The 21,810-nt window shown below is 39.1% G+C and overlaps 1 protein-coding gene across 1 annotated transcript in view; it reads left to right on the top strand.

Moving 5' to 3' along the window:
- The window catches only part of IFT80 (intraflagellar transport 80), a 122,548-nt gene that overhangs the window by 64,703 nt on the left and 36,035 nt on the right, over window positions 1-21,810 (top strand). Inside the window, exons 9-10 of the mRNA XM_059686914.1 lie at window positions 7,780-7,959; window positions 21,412-21,530. Of these exons, the coding sequence (XP_059542897.1) occupies window positions 7,780-7,959; window positions 21,412-21,530 (299 nt within the window). The remainder of the gene's footprint in view (window positions 1-7,779; window positions 7,960-21,411; window positions 21,531-21,810) is intronic.

Below are 21,810 nucleotides of genomic sequence, written 5' to 3'. Positions count from 1 at the left end.
AGGCATACAAAGAGGAAAACATGGCCCATTCACATGCAAAAAAAGAAATAGATACCATCCCTGTAGAGGCCCAGCATTGGACTTAAAGTCTTTAAAGACAAAGCCTTTTAAGTCAGTGGTCTTACTTATTTAAAATATATTTTTACTAGGGGCCCAGTGCATAAAATTTGTGCACTCAGGGGGCTCCATCAGCCTGGCCTGTGCCTTCTCGCAGTCCAGGAGCCCTCGGGGGATGTCCACCAGATATCCTTAGTGCTGCTGCAGAGGCAGGAAAAACTCTCGCCACTGTTGCTGTGCTTGCCAGCCATGAGCCTGGCTTCTGGCTGAGCGGTGCTCCCCCTGTGGGAATGCACTGACCACCAGAGGGCAACTCCTGCGTTGAGTGGGATCGGGCGGAAACCGGCTCTTTGACATCCCCCGAGGAGTCCCAGGTTGGGAGAGGGCACAGGCCAGGCCAAGGGTCCCCACTGGTGCATGATCAGGGCTGGCGAGGGATGCAGGAGGTTGGCCAACTGGGAAGGGACCGCAGGAGGGACCACGGGAGGGCTCCAGGCGTGTCCGGCCCATCTTACTCCATCTAGATTGGCCAGACCCCAGCAGCGAGCTCGTGGTCACTGCAGATCATAGTGACTGGTCGACCGGTCAACTGTCTGCCCCCTGGTGGTCAGTGTACGTCATAGCAAGCAGTTGAGGGATGTTAGCATATGATTAGCATATTATGCTTTGATTGGTTGAATGGACAGCCGGACACTTAGCATATTATGCTTTTGTTATATAGGATTGGCTTCAGAGAGGAAGGGAGAGGGAGAGAGAGAAACATTAATGATGGGAGAGATTCATTGATCAGTTAGTTGCTCCTGCACACCCACTACTAGGGATCCAGCCCACAACCTGGGCATGTGCCCTAACCATGAATGGAACTGTGACTTCCTGGTTCATAGGTGGACCCTCAACCACTGAGCCACACCAACTGGGCACAATGATCTTAAAAATGCTCAGAGAACTAAAGGGCACCAGGAGAACAAGGTTCAAACAAATAGAAAGGATAGAAATTATAAAAATGAACCAAATAAAAAATCTGGAACTGAAAAAAATGATCAAAGGATAAGAGAAATATATTGTAAATATCCCCAGAACCCCAAAATATGTCCAGTCTCTTCAATGAGTTTCATGCAAATAAACATTATAGTACAATGCCATTTCCCACTTATCAAAATATGGGAAAATGGACCTCCTCATAATTCATCGAAGGGAACATTTATTGGTACATCTTTACTCAAGTATAATTGGGCAAATCTATCAAGATCCTTGAAACTTTTGTCATAGTTATTATACTTTTAAGGAAGTTTAAAAATGTATTGCATGTTCATTTGCTCATTTTCATATTCACTAATTCCTTCACAAATATTTGAGTCTATTATATGCCAGGCACTTGCCTTAGGTGTTAAACAGCGGTAAACAAAATAAATTATCTGCTCTTGAGTTTTTATTCCTGCAGATGAAAAACTGTAAGAAAACAAACAAAATGACTATGTAGTATGTTAAATGGTAATAAAATACTATTAAAAAATAAAGGTGAGGTGGTCAGGGAATATCAGACACAAACTAAATGTACACTATTGAGTGGTTAGTAAAATAAGTTACGGTGTAGTGAATTACTTGTGGATGAAAAATTAAAACCCATAATACCACAGTTTTCCTCTAGATCCCATAATAACTTTTATTTTTAAACTTTGACTTTTAAGAAAGGCTTGCTTCATATATGTAAAGTAAAATCTTTCAATTTAACATAGTCATAAATAAATATGCAGAATATATTAATGAATTGCATTCTATTAAATTAAATGTAACAATTCAAGGGGAAAGATTTGAATATGTTATCTTTTAAATGACATTGTTGCTTTTATTTATCAGCAGGTGGTGCTATTGCTTGTGTGAAAGAGAACTTACTGCCATTCTTATTTTTTGTTCTTAAATACCCAGTTTTTCATTGTAATGAAAACATTGCCCTTTGTGCATTTATTCTTCCACTCAATTAAAATAATTTATCATCTGCAATAATTGGTCTTACTGTTATATGTAACTTTTCATAGTTTTATATATCAGCAATTTTTCATCTCATAGCACACGTAAACTAATTACTAAAATTCTGCATCATACTAAAAAATATATTTTTTGCCAGTCTGGGAAAAAGGTATAATTTTGATCCATTCATATCAGACAACTATTGTTAAGTTGCTGTTGTCATTTTTTTGACAATCTAAGAGAAAAGAGGTCAAGTATTGCATGTTTTAAAAATTCTTGTGGCACACCTATTGAAAATGGCTGATATATAGCAACACACGATTTAAGACACTGCAACTTGCTAATTTCCGGTATATGAAAGAGATTATTGATCTTAAAAATCAGTTAGTGTACCTGAGGCCAGTATACTGAAAACAAAGATATTACATATAAAAATATATTGCCAAGTCTTTCAAAAGTATAACAGCAATTTGTTATATTCTTGTTCAGTGGCATAGTGCTTCTTTCTAGACAGCTCAAAATAACTTGGGTCATATCATCAATACAGGTCATATTTGTGTTCTATAAACTTTTTATAATTATTGATTTTTCTATTTTTGTTTTTGCTTATTTTGTGGTTTTAGAAATTAGTTGCACTTAACTACTGCCAAACTAATTTCTGTTTGCTTTTTCATATTCTGTATCCTAAGGAAACTGTTACCTACAACTTATTGTCTGGAATTAGGGGTAAAAAATAGAAAACCTCACTAGTACAGTATAGGCACAAATAGTGATTAGTATGAAATAGTTTAATTAGATCTAAGTCTAATATATTAATCTAGGGCAAAAAGAAGTATAAGAAAAATAAAACAAAAATAGAAAAATAATATCCATAATCATGCCAAAAAATAAAATATTTTTATTTTCTATGTACCTTACAAGTCTTTGAGAAGATTTTTACATGGTTGTGATGACTAAAAATAAATTTTTACATATCCTTTTACTTTTTTGTATTGATGTTGAATACTTATTTTAGCTCAATATTATATTATTAGGGGCCCAGTGCATGAATTCGTGCACCTTGAAAGGAACTGTGGGCCTCGAGGCTGCAGTGGGCTGTGAGGCTGGGGTGGGCACAGGGGCAGGTCTCGGCCCATCCTCCGTGCCCTGCCCAGCCACTCCCACTTGATGGTGGCACCAGCCCCAATCGCACCCGCTGAAGGAGCAATTTGGGCGAGCGCCAGCAGCAGATGCAAGCACGGCTGGTGCCGTCAGCAGGTGCGAGTGGTGGCCGCTGCCCTGATCTCCCCTCAGGAGCAGGGGGAGGTGGAGAAGCCCTCGGGGTAACCAGGGCCTGCAGCTGCCACTTGCACCTGCTGACAGCACTGAGTGATCAGGACCAGCACTGGGCACCGGCAGCGGGTGTGAGCAACAGTGCTGCCTGCAGGTGTGAGAGGCAGCTGCCAGCCCTGATTGCCCCTCAGGAGCAGGGGGAGGTGGAAAAGCAATGAGGAGTGATTGGGGCCGGCAGCTGCCGCTCGTACCCACCGATGACGCCAAGCGATTGGCGCTGGGTGCCAGCAGTGGGTGTGAATGGCGGCGCTGGCAGCGGGTGCAAGCATTGGGTGGGACTGTGGCACATGGGAGCAAAGAATTTTCAGTAACCACCAGAGGCTCACTCCAATGACAGCAGCTGGTGCTCTGCCTTGGTCTGGCACCCCTGCTCACCTGCTCCACCATTCCACCGTGGCCAATGCCTGCCATGTTCTGCACTGTGCTGACTGCTGCCGACACCCGCCATGTTCTATGTGCACCACGTCGTGGTCAGCACATGTCATAGCGACCGGTTGGTTGTTCCACCATTCAGTCTATTTGCATATTAGGGTTATATATATATATATATATATATATATATATATATATAGTCTAAAACTACAATTAAACTATGAAAGCATAGCATCAGCATAATTTTAATAAAGATAGACTGGCCCTAACCAGTTTGGCTCAGTGGATAGAGCGTCGGCCTGCAGAATGAAGGGTCCCAGGTTCAATTCCGGTCAAGGGCATGTACCTTGGTTTTAGGCACATCCCCAGTAGGGGGTGTGCAGGAGGCAGCTGTTCAATGTTTCTCTCTCATTGATGTTTCTATCCCTCTCCCTTTCTCACTGTAAAAAATCAATAAAATATATATGTCTATATACATATAAAAAATAGACTGAAGGGGAAAGATAATGGCAGAGGCAACATTTTTTTTTTTTTTTTTTTTTTGGTGCCGTGACTTAGATCCGAACCGAGGCAACATTTTCTAAAAACTCAAAAATGAATTAAGTAAATGAGCCTAATTGTATTTAGTTGTTTGTATAACTACCTGGAGAGTAACTATTTCAGGTGACTATTTGGCTTGATTGTCAGCTTCTTGTGCTCACAGTAGAGACTCAAGAGAGAATTACCCTGCCACTTTGAAAAAGCTTTTCAGTTCCCCAAATGGCAAACATAGAGTTACCATAGACCCAGCAATTCCACTCCTAGGTGTGTACCAGAGAAATGAAAACATATGTCCACACAAAAGCCTATACACAAATGTTCATAGCAGCATTATTTATAATGGCCAAAAAGCTGAAAAAACCAAATGCCCCAAAACCCAAACAAAATATGTAATATTTATACAATCCAATATTATTTGTCAATCAAAGGGATGAAGTACTGACACATGCTACATGGACAAACCTTGAAAACATTAAAGTGAAAGAAGCCAGTCACAAAAGCCACATAATGTATTACTGCATTTATATGAAATGACCAGAATAGAAAATGAAAATAGATTAGTGGTTGCCATGAGCTGGGGGATCCAGGGAACGGACGACTGCTAATGGGTATGGGTTTCTTTTTGTGGTGATAAAAATGTTCTGAAATTACATAGTGGTGATGGTTATACAACTCTGACTATAATAAAAACCACTGAATTCTATACTTAAAAAGGGTGGATTTTATAATACGTGAAATGTGTCTCAATGTTGTTATTTTTTTAAAAATAAATAGGCTTAAGGGCAAAAGAGTGAAAAAATAAAATTTAAAATTTGTAATCAGTTGTGATGTTGTTATTTTGAATACTTATATTGGTTCTCTAAAGAACTGGGATTTTTGACTAGGTGAAAGGAGATACTGAGGTAAGATTGGTGAGGATAAATAAAAATTCCCTAGTTCCTGGGTTTGAATTGGAAGTGTCAGTTTGAGTTCATGAAAAAATTTCCTAATTCTGTTCATTAGAAAGGCCTAGGGGCGCCCTCGTGGTTTGGCTCAGTGGATAGAGCATTGGCCTGTGGACCAAAGGGTACTGGGTTCGATTCTGGTCAAAGGCACATACCTCAGTTGCAGGCTCCTCTCTGGCCTGGGCCCTGGCACATGCAGGAGGCAACCAATCAATTATTTCCTTTCACATTGATGTTTCTCCCTGTCTTTCCCTCTCTCTTCCACTCTCTCTCTCTAAACAAACAAACAAAAAAATTAATGGAAAAATATCCTTGGGTGAGGATTTAAAAAAAAAAAAAAGGCCTAAACTAGAGGTTTTCTCTCAATACAGGGGCGGGTCTCACATAGATAAGTGTAACCTAGAAGAGGCTACACTTACTGCGTTCTGAAAACAAGAAATCAATTACCTATACTTGCATAATTTTAGGCGTATATCAAAGATGTTTTTTTCTTTATTGATTAAGATATTACAAATGTGTCCTTATACCCCCATTGTCCCCCATACCCCCAACTCATGCCCTCATCCCCCGGTGTCTGTATCCATTGGTTATGCTTTATCAAAGATGTTTTAGTTACATTTTTCACATTAGGGTGCATTGAAGTAAAGGCTGACTTCAGGTGTGGATCAGGAAATATAAAATATGAATCTGGAACATTTTCTCATAGAAAACAAGGAAAGTGATCAAAACTACAAGATTCCATTAAAAAAAGCTAAAGAACCAACTTCAAGGGATCCCACTGGCTAAAATTGGGCTAATTGGAGTATTATATTTATTAAAGCACATCAAATAATGTTAAAATTAATGAGTTCATGATACTAAACAATAACATTTATTGCTTACATTTGAAGGTTACAGTGGTGTGTAATGAATTCCCCTCACATTTATTGATTACATTTGAAGGTTACAGTGGTGTAATGAATTCCCTTTTACCTATTACTCAGCTTCCAACAATTGTCAACTAATGGCTAATTTCTACCTCATCTGCACCATGGCCCAGATTATTCTGAGCAAATCCCTGACATCAGAATTTCATTGTTAAATATTTCTACTCATTAAAAAACACGGAGGCTTTTCAAAATCTAACCTCCATACCATTATTAAACCTAAAATAATTAACAATAATTCCTTAGTATTCTCAACAGTCACTGTTCAAAATTTTCCAATTGTTTTTTGTTTTTCAGTTTGTGGGAATTGAGATGCAAATAAGGTATAATAATTGTGATTGGTTGACAAATGTCTTAGATCTCTCTTGATCTGTAAGTTCCCTTTCTGCATAATTTCTTTAAAAATATTTTTATTGATTTTTTTTAGAGAGAGGGAGAGAGAGAGAGAGAGAGAGAGGCATCAGTGTGAGAGTGTAACATTGATTGGCTGCCTCCTGAATGCCCCCTACTGGGGTTCAAGCTGCAACCCTGACCTGAATCAAACCAGTAACCTTCCAGGTCACAGGACAACACTCAACCAACTGAGCCACACCGGCCAGGGCTGTAATACTATCTTTCAAAAAAGTGTTTGTTACTGTCTTACACATGCACCTCTTTTGTTCCAGCTGAGGCTTATTGATATCTCTAGGTAACATTCTCACATAGATAGATAGGTCCTAGAAGAGGTTACACTTACTGCATTCTGAAAACAAGAAATCAATTACCTATACTTTCATGATTTTAGGCATATATCAAAAATGCTTTAGATACAGTGTGTATTTAGTTTCCATTTTTAATGACATTCTTGAAACATGTAACATGTATAAAATCTTTCAAGAACTGCAAAACACCCACACCATTTCCAATCACATAATTACTTTTAAGTAATAATACTGAATGGATACATACAAAGATTCTGTAGGAAAAAAAGAAGACATCTTAATAGGAGCTGTAGAATTAATAGTAAGATGTCTTCTTTTTCTCCTACAGAATCTTTGTATGTATCCACTCAGTATTATTACTTAAAAGTAATTATGTGATTGGAAATGGTGTGGGTGTTTTGCAGTTCTTGAAAGATTTTATACATGTTACAAGTTTCATACATATTCAACTGTATACCTTAAAAATTACTTCTTTTGTTTAGTTCCCTATACTAGTAATTAAGAAAAATATTTCTTACTAATTCTAGAATGAAGATACTTTTTAAATCTTGGTTAATCCTCATGCAAGGATATTTTTCCCCCCATTGATTTTTAGAGAGAGTAGAGAGGAGGGAGGGAGGGAAGAAGGGAGGGAAGAAAAGGAGCAGAGAGAGAGAGAAAGAGAGAAACATCGATGTAAGAGAGAGACATGGATTGGTTGCCTCTGTACTCCCCCAACCAAGGCCAGGGATCAAATGTGCAACCGAGATACGTGCCCTTGACCAGGAATTGAACCCAAGACTGTTCGGTGTGTGCACCAACACTCTAATCACTGAGACACACCAGCCAGGGCACTTTTTTAAAAAAATTGTCTTAATATGTTAACATATCCTCAGTTTAAAACTTATTTAAAAAATTTTTTAAATAAATTAATTTTTCTCTTGCTTTTTCTTCCCCAAGTGGTCATATGCTTTGGAAAAGCCCAACACTGGCAGCATATTTAATATTGCATGGTCAGTTGATGGCACTCAGATTGCTGGAGCCTGCGGAAATGGACATGTTGTTTTCGCACACGTGGTGGAGCAACGTTGGGAGTGGAAAAATTTTCAAGTAACATTAACCAAAAGAAGGACTATGCAGGTATGATTATGGTCTATGGTTGATTAAACCTGCTTCTTTTCACATTAGTCCACTATACAGATGATGGGATTATCTTCGTTAATAATATTTAAATTAAGTTTATAAAAATTCAGTCACATTAGATATATTTTAACTATACTATTAGTGATCCTTTTCATGACACAAGGTAAGAACCTTTCACTGAAGTAGAGGCTGAGTGCCCATAGTTATTGAGGTTCTGGGGTTGAGGCAGGGATAGTGAAACTTGAAGCATTTAGAGAAAGTGTGGATACAGCTGAGGAAGGGGGAGACAGCTATGACAGGTTAGATTAATTCCTGGACCTGACCCGAAGGCAGGCCTAACCTTCTCATCAGAGTCTGGATTGCATTATTTTATTTATTTAGAGTTGTATGAGTTTATTTAACCTCATTAATATTTTTCCTATTAAGAATTACCTAAGGCAAGCCAAATTGGGAAAATAATAGGAAGTTCTTATTGGTAGTTAGGAAGAAAAGAGTTAATTCTGGAGTGAAATACTTTGTAGGTTAAGACAGAAAGGTTGGGATGTGGAATGGGAGGCAAAGGGAAATAATTTATAGGTAGAGAACGTCAGAGAGAGGAGTTCTCTATTCAATTGTAAGCCTCTTACCCAGTACCATATTTCACTTGTTTTTTTTTTTTTTTTTTTTTTTTTTTTTTTTTTTTTCTATTTAATATGAAAGATAAGTATACTTTTATTATGCAATATTTGATATGTACAAAAATTACTTACATACCATGGATGTTTACTGAATCAAAATACAAAAACAAACATTTGTGAATCTACTACCCATTTATCTCCACTTTTCAAAATTTACAAAATTATTTTACTTAAAATGAAAAATAATATAATGATGCAGAAAACAGTACTGTACCTATCTTTTTCTTGCCTGATACCCATGAAATATGAATCTCCATGTGAATTATAAGAAGTCACAGATATTCATATATTTCAGCAAAAAACTGCAGTAGATAACCAAAGATTAACCACATGTCCCAAAACAGATGTTACTTTTAAGTTTTTAGGCTCCTTAAACAGGCTGCAGGCACTTCAGTTAGGAAGTATAGGAAAGAATGGAGCAAGAAAGGAAAAGTTAAAAGAAGGATATTTTACTTTGTGGAGGGAGCTTAAGCTCGGAGATTTAAGAGGTATATATTAACCTATATTGCTTTCTAACTGCTTCAAAAGAGTAAGTTTTAACTGGCCAATCAGAGCAGAAGTAACCAACAGAAAGGATTTTAGCCCTTATTTATCACATGTAAAGCACACAGTGTGATTGGGGTGGGGTGCTGGTGAGGAAGCATAAGGGTTAGAAAAGAAATAAACAATAAACATGTTATCATCCACAAATATGTGGTCTAGATAAAAATTCCAAAAGAACCTATGACAAATTACTGGTGGCAGAACTAATAGGCAATCAGAAAGATTGCTGATAATATTTAAATGCAAATATCAACATTTTAGATAGCAGCAACAAAAATTTCAAAATGTAAATTTTATTTTATTTTATTTATTTATTTATTTATTTATTTATTTTTTCTGGGTGATGTCCGTTCCGTCTTTTAGTTGTATTTTTTTTTCTTTTTTTTTTCTTTTTTTTTTCATTAAATCTTTATTGTTCAGATTATTACATTTGTTCCTCTTTTTCCCCCCCCATAACTCCCCTCCTCCCAGTTCCCGCCCCACCCTCCGCCCTCACTCCCCACCCACTGTCCTCATCCATAGGTGCACGATTTTTGTCCAGTCTCTTCCCACATCTCCCACACCCCTTTCCCCCCCAAGAATAGTCAGTCCATTCCCTTTCTATGTCCCTGATTCTATTATAATCAACAGTTCATTCTGTTCATCAGATTATTTATTCAATTGATTCTTAGATTCACTTGTTGATAGATGCATATTTGTTGTTCATAATTTGTATCTTTACCTTTTTCTTCCTCTTCCTCTTCTTAAAGGATACCTTTCAGCATTTCATATAATCCTGGTTTGGTGGTGATGAACTCCTTTAGCTTTTCCTTATCTGTGAAGCTCTTTATCTGACCTTCAATTCTGAATGATAGCTTTGCTGGATAAAGTAATCTTGGTTGTAGGTTCTTGGTATTCATCACTTTGAATATTTCTTGCCACTCCCTTCTGGCCTGCAAAGTTTCTGTTGAGAAATCAGCTGACAGTCGTATGGGTATTCCCTTGTAGGTAACTGAGTTTCTTTCTCTTGCTGTTTTTAAGATTCTCTCTTTATCTTTTGCTCTTGGCATTTTAATTATGATGTGTCTTGGTGTGGTCCTCTTTGGATTCCTTTTGTTTGGGGTTCTCCGCGCTTCTTGGACCTGTAAGTCCATTTCTTTCACCAGGTGGGGGAAGTTTTCTGTCATTATTTCTTCAAATAGGTTTTCAATATCTTGCTCTCTCTCATCTTCTGGCACCCCTATAATTCTGATGTTGGTACGCTTGAAGCTGTCCCAGAGGCTCCTTACACTATCCTCGCATTTTTGGATTCTTTTTTCATTTTGCTTTTCCGGTTGGATGTTTTTTGCTTCCTCGCATTTCAAATCATTGACTTGATTCTTGCACTCCTCTGGTCTGCTGTCGGGCGTCTGTATAATATTCGTTATTTCAGTCCGTGTATGCTTAATTTCTAGTTGGTTCCCCAATATAAGATCGAGGGTCTTATTAGTTTTCGTGTAGATCTCATTAAGTTTATCGGCAGCTTCTAAACAGTTCTTGAGAGACCTTAAAAGTGTGGTTCTGAACTCTATTTCTTCCATTGACAATTTTGTCCTGTTTCTTTGTCTCTTCATTTTGTTATGCTTCCTTGGTGCACCCCCTAGTGGTCTTTGTGTGCAGTCTTATAGTTAAATCTTGATTGTTGTAGCTAATTCCAGGGAGGGTTTGACCTCCAGGCCAAGTGGCTATGAGAATCAGCTGTGTCAGCAGTGAGAGAACTTCTGTCCTCTAGGGAGGTGCTAATCTAGCCTTTGCCTGAGGCTATCCGGCAAATGCCTTTGTGCAGGGCTTGGGCGGGGCGGGTCACACAGGATCAACAGGGTGGGCCGGATAGAGTAGTTATGGTGGCTCTCAGTCCTGTCCCCAGGGGCTCTGCCTCTCTGAGTCCCAGCACCCGCTGCAAAGCTCGGAGAGAAAGCTGCACTTGCTCTGACCGAAGCCAGACAGTCCCGCTTCTCCCGTTTGAGTCTGGGTCCCTAAAGACTCGCCCGGATCTGGAGCTCAGAGTCTGCGACTCCCTCCTGATTGAAAATGCCAACCGCGCCCTCCGCCGCCAGCCCGCTCCGCTCCGCGCACTCCGCACCTCAGAATTTGACTTCAGCACTGCGCCTCCTCTGATTGTCCGTGTGCGTTTCTCTTTCCTCCTAGTTGTAGGACTTCCACTCAGCCAGCGTTCCTGTGGTTCTGGGTGATGTCCCTTCCGTTTTTTGGTTTCACTTTAGAAGTAGTTGTTCAAAGCAGCAAACTCCGGCGTTAACCTATGCCGCCATCTTGGTTCTCTATTTCACTTGTTTTTATCTCCCCCATGGGGCCTGGCCCAGTGCCTTGTATATCCTATATAATAAAGAGGTAATATGCTAATTAACCCTCATGCCCTCACAAGATGGCTGCCTACAACCAGGCTGGCAGCGGGGGTTAGTGAGGGACGACCAAACAACTGAACAGCAGGTTGCGTGGGGCAACCAGGCCAGCAGGGGGGCCATGAGGGGCAACCAGGTCGGCAGCATGGGGGGGGGCAGGTGGAGGCGACCAGGCCAGCGGGGGGGGCAGGTAGGGGCAACCAGGCTGGCAGAGGGGGGCAGTTGGGGGCGACCAGGCCAGAAGGGGGGCAGTAAGAGGCAACCAGGCCAGAAGGGGGGGCAGTTAGGGGTGACCAGGCCATCAGGGGGGTGCAGTTGGGGGCGACCAGGCTTGCAGGGGGGGCAGTTGAGAGCAATTAGGCTGGCGGGGGGGGGGCAGTGAGGGGTGAGTAGGCCAGTGGGGGGACAGTTGGGGGTGTCCAGACTGGCAGGGGGGGCAGTTAGGGGCGATCAGGCCGGTGGTGGGGGGTAGTTAGGGGCTACCAGGCAGGCAGGCAGGTGAGTGATTAGAAGCCAGTGGTCCAGGATTGTGAGAGGGATGTCCAACTGTCGGTTTAGGCCCGATTCCTGGGATCGGGCCTAAACCGGCAGCTGGACATCCCCCAAAGGGTCCCGGATTGGAGAGGGTGCAGGCTGGGCTGAGGGGACCCCCCTTACCCCTGTGCATGAATTTCGTGCACTGGGCCCCTAGTATATAATAAGCACTCCACAAATATTTTTAAAGTTAATTGACAAAAGGAAGGAGGAGCCCTAGTGGGTTTGGCTCAGTGGATAGAGGTAGGCTGTGTGGACTGAAGGGTTCCAGGTTTGATTCTGATCAAGGGCACATGCCCGGGTTGTGGGCTCGGTCCCCAGTGCGGGGTGGGCAGGAGGCACCCGATCAATGATTCTCTCTCATCATTGATGTTTCCATCTCTCTCTCCCTCTCTCTTCCTCTCTGAAATCAATAAAAAAATATTTAAAATAAATAAATAAATAAAGGTTTTTAAAAAAAAAGGGAGGAGGAAGAGGCCAAAGACAATGTGCTAATGGCAAAGCCTCTGCCAAAGAAAGGGTAACCATCTTCCTCCTCCTCTTCCTCCTATCTGTAACTTCCTCCTTCAGTACTCACAATTCAGATTGTTATAAATACAATAACATTTTGGAAGCATATATCTTACGATTTCTTAGACAAATCTATTCAAATATTCTTTAGCCTAATTACCCAGATTTTAAAATTTGGATAATATGGTCACCAAATTAATAATAATTTGGTATACACTAATTTTTCTTTGTTTTGTTTACTGATTTTTAAATTTTAATCTTCATATTATGGAGAATTTAAAACATACAAAAGTAAACAGAGTAGTATAATGAATCTCTATGTACTTATCACCCAGCCCAACACAGTCAACCCAAGATCAAACCTGCCCCATTCATATCCATATCTATTTTCTCCCCCCAGAAGTGACTCATCACTTTTGCCATAGTCTGTCTTTAGAAGCAGGCTACTACCAGGTCCAGTCCACACACAAGTGGAGAGACTTACATAAGGATGTGAATACTAGGAGGTGAGGATCATTAAGAGCCACCTTACAATTTACCTAACCACACATACATACCCTTATTCATATATGTGTAACTCAGATATGCACTACTCAACTAATGCAGCTATTCCATATGCAATGAAAAGCAAACCCTCCCTCCCTAAAAGGAGATAATACAAATTCTTCCAGTTATTCTGTCCAGCTCCAAATCTCTGGTCTAGAAAACTATAAAAGTGAATTTTAATTATTCTTCTCCCCCTCCCTATATTCCTAATTTACAGTGACAAGGGGAAAACAGGAGAGCCTCAGTGAAAACAGTTGGTAAAAGGGGAGCCCTAACCGGTTTGGCTCAGTGGATAGAGCGTCGGCCTGCAGACTGAAAGGTCCCAGGTTCGATTCCGGACAGGGTCATGTACCTTGGTTGCAGGCACATCCCCAGTAGGAGGTGTGCAGGAGGCAGCTGATTGATGTTTCTCTCTCATCGATGTTTCTAAGTGTCTATCCCACTCCCTTCCTCTCTGTGAAAAATCAATAAAATATATTTTTTAAGAAAGTGGGGGAGAAGAGGGGGAGAAGAGAAGACAACAGTGATTGCCAGGTCCATAGCTAAAATGCAGCCAGCCAGTAATATCCGGAGAACCCGAGACCCCTTTTTCTTAGCAATAGAGTTAGTTGCTTGGTTAATTTGGCAGTTCTAGTTTATCTTTCTGGGACAGTCTCCCACTTGGAAGGATTCTTTCTGGAAACTGTTCATTTTAGTAGCCCACTTAATTAATAATTTTCATCCCCTAATGGAAGAAATTGGGGATTGATTGGTTGGTTGATTTACTTATTTATAATTCTGACAACCTGCACAATGATATTCAGAGAACCCTACTAGAACCCAATTATAGTGCAAATTCTTTTCTTCTACCACACTCCCCCTCTCCCCTTCGGTAACCCTCAGCTTGTTCTCTATATCTGTGGGCCTGTTTGTTTCATTTTGTTTATTCATTTGTTTTGTTTTAGATTTCACATATAACTAAATAATACAACATTTATCTTTCTTTGTCTGACTTATTTCACTTAGCATTATTCTCTAGATCTCTCCATCTTGTTGCAAATGGCAATATTCTGTACTTTTTTCTTGCTGAGTAATATCCTATTGGAGAGACCTAGAGTATGTGTGTGTGTGTGTGTGTGTGTGTGTGTGTGTGTGTGTGTGTGGGTAGACACACACACACATACAGAAAACATCACTTTTATCCATTCATCTACCGATGGACACTAGGTTGCTTCTATATCTTGGTGATTGTAGCTAATGCTACAGTTACATAAGGATGCATATATCTTTTCAAATTAGTGTTTTTGTTTTTTTGCATAAATACCCAGAGGTAGAAATAGCCCACTTAATTTTGTTGTGAGGTGGGATCACGGATTGCTATAAGGACTGATTAATCACAACTTTTTGTTTGCCTGGTTTAGAATTTTACAATTTCTTTTTTAATATATATTTTTTATTGATTTCAGAGAGGAAGGGAGAGAGATAGAAACATTAATGATGAGAAAGAATCACTGATTGGCTGCCTCCTGCACACCCCCTATTGGAGGGGATCGAGCCTGTAATCCGGGCATGTGCCCTTGGCCAGAATCGAACCTGGGACCCTTTAGTCTTCAGGCCGATGCTCTATCCACTGAGCCAAACCAACTAGGGCTAGAATTTTACAATTTTGTGAGAAACTTAGTAGACTGTTGGTTGGTTTGTGTTTCATTGACTCAGAAACCAGAGATCATGTTGAGTCATAATTCTTGAATTTAGACCTTCACCTGGCAGCCGGCTACATTGCCCTTCCTGAATCCCTGTTCCTCTGCTTCTGTGTGACCCAGTAACCTTGAGAGAGGTTTCTTAATCTGCTCCTTGCCTCCAGGTGGAATCCCAATGGAGACTTTTTCCCAAAAGGGATAGTTGATGTCTTTGTTAGGAGGAAGTGCCTGGAAGGCAGAGGGTAAAGAGGAGAGATATGGCATTTCTCAGGTCTCCAGTTTACCTCTTTCCTGCCACTCTTAATTTAGCTTAGGCACTGCTTTGATTTTTAATAGTTGCAGAAGTTCAACATTATTTGATTCTTAGTTTTATCTTCTATAAAGATTAAGATTTAATAATAGAGTGCTTTTGAGAATTAAATGTGATAATGTATGTAAAACAAAAATAAATGGTAGCTACTGCTATGATTATAGTTAATTATAGGATTAAATGGGTATTTTGGAAATGAGGAAACAGAGTTTTTGGATTTATGTCAATCTGAGGACATAAATGTTGTGGTCAGGTACAAGTATTAGGTAATACAAGTATCAAGAGGTTAATCCTGAATCTTTCCAGAATTGAACAGAATAATGGATACAATTTAAAATCCTCTCAGGACATTTTTGATGTGGGATTCACTATAGATTTGAAATTTTAATGGCAGTTATCACTGTATCTCTACTTTTGTTATTATGGCTGGGATATTTTATTCCTGTTTGGTTCTAGTATTCCAGATTCACAAAAAAGAGCATTCCTCCATGTAAAGCTTTAGGCAAATATGAATTTTAAGAAATCTGTATATAATTTGAATAACAGCAGAGACCTACGCAATCAGGTTTTTAAATATTGAATGTTCCAAACCTGTATTAAGAGCCAGTTAGTTCACTGGGTATCATATTGCTATAAAGAAACTACCATATAACATCCTTTAAAAACTTTTATTTCACTCCATTAGCTTTAAAATGTTTCCAGCAAGGATGGCATTCTGGACCTTTTAAAAAGTCTCTGGGAGCTCAGACTTCTGGTGAAGCTGGTGTCATAAGTTCTTACTTGGAAGGAATAGATATACCTTTGGCTCCAAAGACATCAATAATATATGAAAAAATATTTAAAAAAAAGACTTATCTTGACTCAAAAACAAGATAAACATCTCTGTGGACCAGAAATGGAACAAAATGCGGAGTGTAAAATGAAGTCTCTGACCGCCTGACTCAGGCCCAGCAGCAGTGAGAGTGGCTCCTGCTGGCTGATGGAACCACAAGTACTTGCAGTGAGAGGAGTGGCCTGAGCCAGGTCTCTGTTTGAAATCAGAGGGGTTGGGGGTGGTCTGCAGGGTAGCTCTCTTCTCCCCTTTATGAAAGAAGACCTTTAAAAGCCTAAGATTTGAACAGACTCACAGGGTCACCACCTTATAGTTACGACTTGCTCAGTGCTAGGGGCCCATTCATTTAGACCAGCAGTTCGCAACCTGTGAGTAAGACCATCGGAAAACACATATATAATTACATATTGTTTTTGTGATTAATCACTATGCTTTAATTATGTTTAATTTGTAACAATGAAATCGGGGGTCACCACAACATAAGGAACTGTATTAAAGGGTCGCTGCATTAGGAAGGTTGAGAACCACTGATTTAGACCTAGAGTTGTACAGTACACACCTGCAGCACTCACCTGTGGCCTTCAGACAAAGATCAGCCTTTTCACTGAAAGCACTCTCCACATTTCTGTTCTAAGTAAAAACCAGCCAATCCCTGAGGCCAGTGTTTCTCCTACAACCTTCCCAAGTAGAGGTGCTTTTCTTCTTTATACCGAGTATTACTGAGTCCAGAGGTTGGGGTAGGTGTCTTCCTTACCCCTCACTGCTGATTCCAGACCACGATAACGTCTTCCTCCCTAAAGAAGTCCAGCTCCTTTGAAAGCTTGCCATCAGACTGCCCCCCCCTTTTTTTCATAAAAACAAACACCCAATAGTCATAGTTTCACAGTTGAAAAAGTTACACGTTACACAATTCATTGTATATTCAATAGATTCCCATTTCCTAAAGGGCTTGTAATATTAAAGCAGAATAGAAGGGAAAACCTCAAAGTTGATTACTTTGACACTAAGTTTTACATAGAACACTAAGAACCACAAAAAGCTTAGGTTCTATCAGAAAATACAGACCAAATTCCATTCTTGATTTAAAAAATCCAATTAGAAACATCTTTTTAAAAAAACACCAAATTCCACAATATGATTAACAAATTTCAAATTAACAGCAGTGTAAAACATTTTTAAATAAATAATTTTGTATAGCTAGAATGTAACAAAAAGTTAAAGCATGATTTTCAAACAGTTATTTCTTGCTAGAATGTGTTTAAAATTAGGTTTTACTTTCTTTAAACCTGTAACCCCTCCCCAAGACTGCTCCCTTTTTTTGTAGTTATTTCCCCTACTCATTGAAGAGGGAGGTGAACCTAGTCATTTTCTTTATCAATAGTCCTGGCATCACTCTTTTTTATTAAGAATTTTTAAAATATCTAAAAGGTAACTATTTTTATTCTAAAATAACCATAATATTTCACATTCTTCTGGTTGTCTCCTAAATGTCTTTCTTCAGTAACAGGTTCCATTTCTCTAATTAATTAATTAATTAATTAATTAATTAATATTGTGTGCTTGTTTGTATCAGGAAACAAAGTCCCATATTGCATTTTGTTAGTTGTCTGTTCAGTCTTTTAAAATCTGAAACAGTTTCTCTTCCTTGTTATTTATTTGTTTATTTGTTTAAGAAACCACATTTTCCTATTTGCATCTCTGTGGTATGATTAAATTTAACATGTTCATCTAATCCCTGTATTTCCTATAGACTGGTTATTAGATGTAGAGCCTTCTATACTAATAATAGAGGAATATGCAAATTGTCCAGGACGCTATCACGTAATGATCAATCAGGACAGGGACGGGACCATGGCAGAGAGCTCTCAGCACGCCTGCGCCAGGGGTCCGAAGGCCATGGAGAGCCAATAGGCAGTTAGGGAGATCAGGCCAGGAGGGGAGAGCAGATAGGCACTTAGGGGGATCAGGCCAGCAGGGGAGAGCAGTTAGGGCCATCAGGCTGGCAGGGGAGCAGTTAGGGGCATCAGGCAGGCAGGCAGGTGAGTGGTTAGGAACCAGTGGTTCCAGATTGCGAGAGGGATCCCGGATTGGAGAGGGTACAGGCTGGGCTGAGGGGACCCCCCCCCCCCCCGCATGAATTTTGTGCACCAGGCCTCTAGTAATACTATAAAGATGACTTTGTAGGTGATGCTGTGCACTTTCTACTGCATCACATCAGGAGACACTTATGTCTGCTTATCTCTCTTTTAATGATGCTAAGACTGATCAATCTGTTCAGGTGTTGACAGTCTGATTCATCTATTTCATAATTCCTCATTAGAATTTTAACTTAATATACCTCTGAGCTGTTGATGATAGTTGTTGATGATAGTTGATGATAGAACCATGTTTCATTGAGGGTTATAAAATATTAATCTTGTAATTCTAATGATTCTTCCGCATTTATTAGCTAAAATTCTTTTATCAAAGATTTTGGCTCGCCGAAACCGGTTGGGCTCAGTGGATAGAGCGTCGGCCTGCGGACGGAGGGGTCCCGGGTTCGATTCCGGTCAGGGGCATGTGCCTGGGTTGCGGGCGCATCCCCGGTGGGGAATGTGCAGGGGGCGACTGGTCGATGTTTCTCTCTCCCTTCCTCTCTGTAAAAAATCAATAAAATATATTAAAAAAAAAAAAAAAAGACTTTGGCTCATCAACTATTTGGTTATCCTGAGGTGAGATGAATTTTTAATTATTTTCCTGTATTTACCAGTTTTCACATAATGACTTGATTTTGTAGTATGTCCAATGAGTTTCTTTTTTGTTGTTGATATCATTATAAATTTACAAATTTTAATATTTTTGATGTATTTCAATCCATTTCAGTCATTATTCTCTTTAATGTTAAATGGCTTTGGCCATTGGCTCCTGTGTTCTTTTGAGATGAACTCAGTAGCTTGCTTGTATTTCTGATAAGATGCCCTAGGCACCACTTACATATTTCCTGTTCCAGAGTTGGAATCAGCCATTCTTCCAAGAAGGCCTTGATCCTTTTGGAGGGAAATGTTCCTAGAGACCATGATCCAGGTTCTAGAGTGCTCATTGTTACTGGTTTGATCATTACTTCTAGATGAAATATATTTGTTTTTGACATAAAAATATGTCATGAGTGTAAACTGAAGTTTCAAGTTCAAATTTAAGATTACAGAGTTTTACTCTTGGTTTTTTATTTGAAACATTTTTCTTTTACAAGAAAATTTTGGTTCCCGAAGACATTAATGGTGCTATATATATATCTACCCTAAAATATAGTTTCAAATAATAAATCAATATTATTCTAATATGTTACTGAATTCTGTTTTAGATTTTTAATTTTTTAACATAAACAAATCCATATATCTTCATATCCGTCCCTTTATTAGATAAAAGGAATCATGCTATACACACTGTTTTACATCTTACATTTTTTATTGTATAACATATCCTGGAGATCACTCCATAGATCTTCCCTATTCCTTTCACAGCTGTATAGTATTCCACTTTGTGAATTTACCATAGTTTGTTCAGTCTATCCCATATTGATAGATAGTTGGGCTGTTCTAATCTTTTGCTGTTACCATTAGTGCTGTGTATAGTAATTGCCTTGTGTGTATGTTATTTCGTGGTTTTGTTTGTTTATCTCTGGGATAGAATTCTAAAAGTAAAATTGCTGGGTCAAGGAATTTACATGTATATAACTTTGCTATCTCGTGTTATGGTGATAATAGTTTGGTGGGGATTGGAGTTGAGGAGCAGATAATCTCTCTATATAAAAGCCTAAGTGACCGTTCAACCATTCAACCGATAGCTATGACATGGACTGACCACTAGGGGGAAGATGCTCAACGCACAGGCATGGAAGCATGGAGCAGACTGATGAATCTCAGAGGAAAGGGGGGAGGGGGTGGGTGGGAAGAGATTAACCAGAGATCTTATATGCATACTAGAGGCTCGGTGCATGGATTTGTGCACCACTGGGGTCCCTTGGCCTGGCCTGCAGGGATCGGGCTGAAACTGGCAGTACGACATCCCGCAAGGGGTCCTGGATTGCGAGAGGGCACAGGCCAGGCTGAGGGACCCCACTGGTGCACAAATCAGTGCACTGGGACTCTAATAAAAATAGAATATGCCTTATAGGTAGAAGTACTTCAAAGAAATACTTATAAGATGTTTGACTTTATTTTCCTATCTTTTTACTATACCCTTTCATTCTTCATTAATACTGTAATTGTCACATTATACTGTATTTATAAAGATGATATCATTTTGAGGGGAATTTGAAGTAATACTAATTACAATTAAACTCTTTTTCTCTATTTTTTGGATGTTACTATAATATCGTACCCATTCTGGCCAGAGATTAGATAAATTTAACTTGCCCAACATTTTTCCTAATTTTTGGCAAATAGTCCCCAAATTCAGGATTTGGGGCTGATATTACCAACTGTTAAAATTCTTGCAAACTTTATTCTGTTACAAACATAACAATTTTGACTATCAAAGGCAAATCTTTTGTTAGTTGGTGCTTAACTTTCTTATATATTATCTCTGTGTTTTTACATATGGAAATATTTTCTTCCCCTCTGTGCAGCTTGGTTTTTTCACTATGCACTGACACTTCCTACTCTACTTTTGAAATTGTTATATCTCTTATTTTAGAACTTAAATTTTTAAAAATATTTTTTATTGATTTCAGAGAGAAAGGGAGAGATAGAAACATCAATAATGAGAGAATCATTGATCAGCTGCCTCCTGCACGCCCCCTACTGGGGATGGAGCCTGCAACCCAGGCATGTGCCCTTGACCGGAATCGAACCTGGGACCCTTCAATTTGCAGGCCTACACTCTATCCACTGAGCCAAACCGGCTAGGGCTAGAACTTAAATTTTAAAGTAAAATCTAACCCTAAAAAGATATAATCATACTGTTTGGGGCAGAAATTATACAGGGTGGGGCAAAAGTAGGTTTATAGTTGTAAGAACACAAAACACAGAGTTTATTCTTGTACTATTATTATTTATTAATTATTGTATTATTTTCCATACAAACAATTGTAAACCTACTTTTGCCCCAACCTGTATACTTTCTTTCCAACTCCTATTTGCCACACTCCTTTGATTATGTTATAGCATTTTCACCTTATTGCTCCATTGCTACATCATTCAGATTGGCTTGCATGTTAGGAATCTCTATATATCTTTTTCTATTTATTTCTAAGAAGTTTTTTATGTCTCTAATTTTGTTGGTTGATTTTATACCCAAACATGTCATCTTATCCTAGTTACTATTGAATTCTTCTTTTTTATATGTTTGGACAATCATGAGAGCATTGAATTTTTTGTTTTTCAAAATCTTGCTAACTTATCTAATAAAAGTTTGATGTATTTTAATGTTGTTTGTTGGTATTTCATTTTTTCTTGTTTAGGTCCGTAACGTTCTTAATGATGCAGTGGATTTACTGGAATTCCGTGATAGAGTCATTAAAGCATCTTTGAACTATGCCCACTTAGTTGTTTCAACGTCTCTTCAATGTTACGTGTTCTCGTAAGCATCTTGCATTTCTTAAAAATCCAGTTTTGCCTGTAATGAGGAATTTATTTTTAATCTTTCACACCAAGTTCCTATCCTGAACTTAATCCCAAACAAGAGTGAGAAAAAGTGAGCTGAGAGCAGTGGAAATGGATCTAGTGAAGCTTGTGAATCAAAGGTTAATACTCACTTTTAAAATACGTCTCTGAAATAGTGTTTGCTCTTACTTTCCTCACAGTTGTAAGGAATTTAGTATAATTTGATTTCAAAGCACAGAAAAGACTAGGAGCAGCTG

This window comes from Myotis daubentonii, chromosome 3 (assembly GCF_963259705.1).
Source record: "Myotis daubentonii chromosome 3, mMyoDau2.1, whole genome shotgun sequence".
NCBI lineage: Eukaryota > Metazoa > Chordata > Mammalia > Chiroptera > Vespertilionidae > Myotis > Myotis daubentonii.
The sequence above is the reverse complement of the archived record's forward strand: the minus strand, read 5'-3'. Positions and strand labels throughout refer to the sequence as shown.